Raw genomic sequence first — 4,957 nt, 5'->3', positions numbered from 1 at the left:
GTTGCATACTTTGTGTGGGGGGATGTAAAAATGAACAGTGTCATTTTCTTTAAAAGACAACTTTCTATTTTCCTTTCTATGTTTTATTTAATTTCAACTCAGAGAATGCCTTGATTTGTCAATTATTAATTCATGTCAATTCATATTTCAAATATTGTTCATTGAAAACCTAAAGGAATAGCATTGTTTTTGATTTCTTTCAGATTGAAGACATCAAATCGTCTATTTCTTGAAGTGAGAAATTGAATTGATTTCCATTCTTATATATATATTGTGCTACTCCAAATATAAGTCAATAATCACACGTCTTAGCACAAAATAGTTTTATTTATTTTCTCCAAATTCAATCCAACACTTCATATCTAAATCTCAAAAACCCCGTAACTATATCAACTACAAAAACTCAAATCTCCTTCATTAATATTCCTGTCGACCATAGAAACTTTGCTGCCGACACGTTCCACTCATACTTCAGCTTGTACAGTGCCACATTCCCTCCATTTTTTTCAACTTCAGTAACGGCAGCTTTCCTGATACTTTAGATATTTCCTTCTCTGGTTCACTTTCGTTGATAAGCTTCGGAGATAAGGGATGTGTAATGGGATTTGGCGATTCTGACCTAAGATCTGGTTTGTTTCTGGAAATATCAGTTTCATCGCACCCCTGTATTGGTTCGGGGAGTTTCTTCAAGTGGCTAACGTGTCTTTTTATTATCTGGCCATCTTCACTTGAAAGGGTTACTTCATTTCCCTTTCTTTCCACTACAGTGAACTCTTCGTTATTGAATCTCGGTATCAGTTTGTTGGGAATTATCATATTCTTCGCTAACACTTTGTCATCTTGTTTTATTTCGATTATTTTTGCTCGTCTTGATGAATCTTCCTTTTCCTTTCCTTTTTGTTTATTCACCATGTCATTTTCGCGCGCTTCTTCGTCTACCGGCTCAACAACTAGATCTGCCATAGATGGGATTTTGTCACGAATGGTTCTGTTGAACATCAGTTCTGATGGTGATTTACCGGTGGTTCCATGTGGCGTTACATTATACATCATTGTAAATTTTTGAAGTTCCGTTTTAAAATTTTGTTTATTTGCCTGAGCTATTTGTAATCTCTTTAATATAGCCCTATTCATGTTTTCTACCTCGCCGTTTGCTTGAGGCCAATATGGTGGTGTGTGGATCAATTCAATATTATTGTGTGAACAATAATTCTTGAACTCTTGACTGGCAAATTGGGGTCCGTTGTCCGCTCTAATAGATCTTGGTATTCCTAGGCGACAAAATATCTCTGACAAGTGATTTATAATGACAGCGGAGGTAGTCGTTCTGAGAAATTTTATTTCTTGGTACCTTGAATAGTAGTCTATTATGACCAAGAGTTGATCTTGATTTGGCAAGGGTCCCATAAGATCTATTGCTACACATTGCCACGGCCGTTCCGGGAATTTATGCCTTTTCATCGGTGGTGGTTTATCCGGAATTGTAACTAATAAGCAGCCTCTACAATTTTTTACAAATTTCTCGACTTCTCTGTCCATAAATGGCCACCAAACCTTAGCTCTCAGTCTCCTTTTCATCACCGTCTCTCCCGGATGCCCCTCGTGGGCTAATTGTAATACCTCGGCTTTCAACGAATCAGGTATAACTAGTCTACTTCCTCGCAGAATTACTGATCCTATTGTCATCAGCTCTTGGCGAAAGGGGTAAAGAGCATTTTTGTCTGCAATTTCCCAACAATCATCCTTGATCTTTTTTACTGCATCAGATATTTTCCGATCATGTTGACTCTCACTTATAATTTTGCTAATATTCATAGCTGCTGGTGAGTCAATTTCAAGCAGGGCACGGACGTGATATTCGTTTTCCTTGTCGAACGATGGCTCTTCATCGAGTTGGCATAATCTTGATAATGAATCGGCTATATTTAGTTTCCCCGATTGGTAGATAACTCTGAATTTGTAAGCCTGTAGCCTGAGAACCCATCTTTCGATTCGAGCTGGTGGCTTCGATGATGGTTTGAAAATTGCCTCTAAAGGCTTGTGGTCCGTAACTAATTCAAATTCCAAACCCGCTAGATAATAATGGAAACGCTCCACGGCCCAGACGAGAGCTAAGCTTTCTTTTTCCGTTTGCGAATAGCGTTTTTCTGTAGCCGAAAGACTTTTACTAGCGAACGATATAACTTGTGGTGTTCTTTGTTCATTAAACTGTAAAAGTACAGCTCCCAGTGCCACAGGGCTAGCATCTGCTACTAGACGGGTTCTCAGCTGAGGATCAAAGTATGATAATATCGGAAGAGTCGCCAGCGATTTTTTTAGTTTGTTAAAACTTTCTTGCTGGACTTGACACCATTCAAACTTCTGGTTTTCTCTAATCAGCCTCCGGAGTGGTTCCGTTGTGGTTCCCAGATCTGGTATGAACTTCCCTAGATAGGTGACGAGTCCAAGAAAGCTTCTTGTTTCTTCTTTTGTAGTCGGTGGTCGGAACTGCAATATTGTTTTTATTTTCGCATGGTCTGCTTCGATTCCTTTGTCGGAGAGCTTGTGGCCGAGAAAATAAAGCTCCTTGACCTTTTTTATACATTTCTCTTCGTTTAGGAGAACATTGTTTACCTTGAATACCTCTAGTACGTTATTCAGGCAGTAATCATGTTCTTTTTCTGTTTTTCCATAAATAATTACATCATCAATATAATTTAAACAGTTATTGCACGATGCAAGCATTTCTTCAAAAACTCTCTGAAAAATTTCCGGTGCCGAGTTGACTCCAAACATTAATCGTTTGTAGCGAAACATACCTTTGTGGGTAATGAAAGTAGTAATAGGGCGGCTTTCCTCATCAAGTTCAAGTTGGTGGTATGCATTGGCTAAATCAAGTCGAGAGAAAAACTTTGCTCCCCGGAGTTTAGTCATGAAAGAGTCGAAAGTTGGAATTGGGTAATTCTCCCTCAGAATTGCTTCATTGGCACGGCGCATATCCACACAAATGCGGATGTCATCGTTGGGTTTCAAAACCACTACTATGGGTGAGATCCATGCACTTGGTTCAGTAACTTTCTCTATGATATCAGACAAAAGTGCTTCTTTTAGTTTTCTCTCTACTTTAGCCTCTAAAGTAATTGGGACTCTTCTGACTGGTTGTTTAACAGGTGCCCAACTATCAATTATCTTGTCTTTAATATTTATTTCATTCGATTCTTGTGCCGAATTTCCAAATGAACACTTGCTCGCTTGGTTCCTGATTTTAAGAACAAATTTACTAAAGTTTTCATTTTGTTCAGGTTTGATGTTTCTGAATATGTGCCGTTCGAAAGTTGAGTTCTGTTTTGGTGAAAAATAATCGGTCAGTTTTTCAACAAGGGTTTTGAAAACGTCGTTATTTATGTCTTTATCGAAGATTTCTAATGCTCCTGGAAGATTATATGCTACTTCTTGAAGCTGCGATCCTCCAAGATGTAGAAGTTTGTTCCTTTTCTTAACAATATTTGTTATATCCTCTGAAGCTAGATATAATTCCAAAGAACGTAACCATTTTTCCCATTCTCCCCTGATCAAAGCCTTGTCGAGGTTATCGCAGAGAAAGGGTTTTATATTGTTGTCTGTCATGATCAGTAAACTTTTTCGACTCTTCTGAGCTCGTTGTCTTGGACTGCCCTGAAATAGGGTAACAGTTTGATTAATTCTGTTATTTTCTTAAACTGCCCTGTAAACCAGGGTAACAGTTATTTATGGACTGCCTGTAGAAACAGGTAACAGTTCACATTTCTTTCAACTGCCCTGTGATAGGGTAACAGTTTCTTTTCTGAACTGCCCTTCGAAAGGGTAACAGTTATTTCTGTTGAACTGCCCTTCGAAAGGGTAACAGTTATTTCTGTTGAACTGCCCTTCGAAAGGGTAACAGTTATTTCTGTTGAACTGCCCTCCAAGAGGGTAACAGTTATTTCTTTATTAGTCATGACTAATTTTATAATGCATTATAAAATCGTATCGATAGAATTGTTAGCACTTGGGAAGGATTGAATGTCACGAATGTCAGTATCCGACTCACCTTGTTCAGAAATCAACGTCCTGCGGGTAAAATTACCACTTCTCGTCGCCAATTGTGCTACTCCAAATATAAGTCAATAATCACACGTCTTAGCACAAAATAGTTTTATTTATTTTCTCCAAATTCAATCCAACACTTCATATCTAAATCTCAAAAACCCCGTAACTATATCAACTACAAAAACTCAAATCTCCTTCATTAATATTCCTGTCGACCATAGAAACTTTGCTGCCGACACGTTCCACTCATACTTCAGCTTGTACAGTGCCACATATATATATATATATATATATATATATATATCATATCAGGATCTATTTCAATAATTATGTTCAATTTTTTATTCAATAAATTTGTCATTTTGAAAGTTTTGTATAGGCGATTTAACGAGAAACGTTTTATTTTGACCAGTTCTACCTTCTCTTAAAAGAAAAGCCTCACTCCTAAATACACCCAGTATTATGTAGTACATAAGCTTCCAGGAATCATGGAGAAAATTACAGCTTTCATAAGCCACGGCATCTTCAAAGCATTCGAACACGTGTTTGACAGAATAGTCTCTTCAAACTCCATAAAGCAAACGTCCTACTCTCACCGTGTCAGACGATAAAATTCCCACAGCCAAATCGCTCCTTTGAAGAGAACGTCCCAAACATAATAACTCAAACCACAAACTTTCAAGTTTAGTTCAATAGGATCAAGACAAATTCAATCAAGATACTCAAAAAAGAAATAATTAGATAATCTTCTGTAAAGTGGAAAGATTAGAATAATCTTTCATCTTGCAGTTAGAATATCCATAATTCAAGGAAGGCTGCTTACTCAAGGAAGATTTCCTTGAGAGAAATCAACCTCTTGGTGAATATCTTATGAAGGGATTTTCCTCTTCTGCCCAGCTAGAGTAGGGCA

General features: G+C 37.6%; 1 protein-coding gene across 1 annotated transcript; it reads right to left on the bottom strand.

The window, feature by feature from the left end:
• Window positions 1–471: 471 nt before the first annotated feature.
• LOC123313073 (uncharacterized protein K02A2.6-like) lies at window positions 472–4,311 on the bottom strand. The gene is made up of 3 exons (XM_044897769.1): window positions 4,049–4,311; window positions 2,799–3,654; window positions 472–2,660 (listed from the first exon to the last, which is right to left on the bottom strand). The coding sequence occupies exons 2-3, from the start codon at window positions 3,604–3,606 to the stop codon at window positions 472–474; spliced, it is 2,997 nt and encodes a 998-aa protein (XP_044753704.1). The 5' UTR covers window positions 3,607–3,654; window positions 4,049–4,311.
• Between the last annotated feature and the right edge of the window lie 646 nt (window positions 4,312–4,957).

This window comes from Coccinella septempunctata, chromosome 5 (assembly GCF_907165205.1).
Source record: "Coccinella septempunctata chromosome 5, icCocSept1.1, whole genome shotgun sequence".
NCBI classification, from domain to species: Eukaryota; Metazoa; Arthropoda; class Insecta; order Coleoptera; family Coccinellidae; genus Coccinella; species Coccinella septempunctata.
The sequence above is the reverse complement of the archived record's forward strand: the minus strand, read 5'-3'. Positions and strand labels throughout refer to the sequence as shown.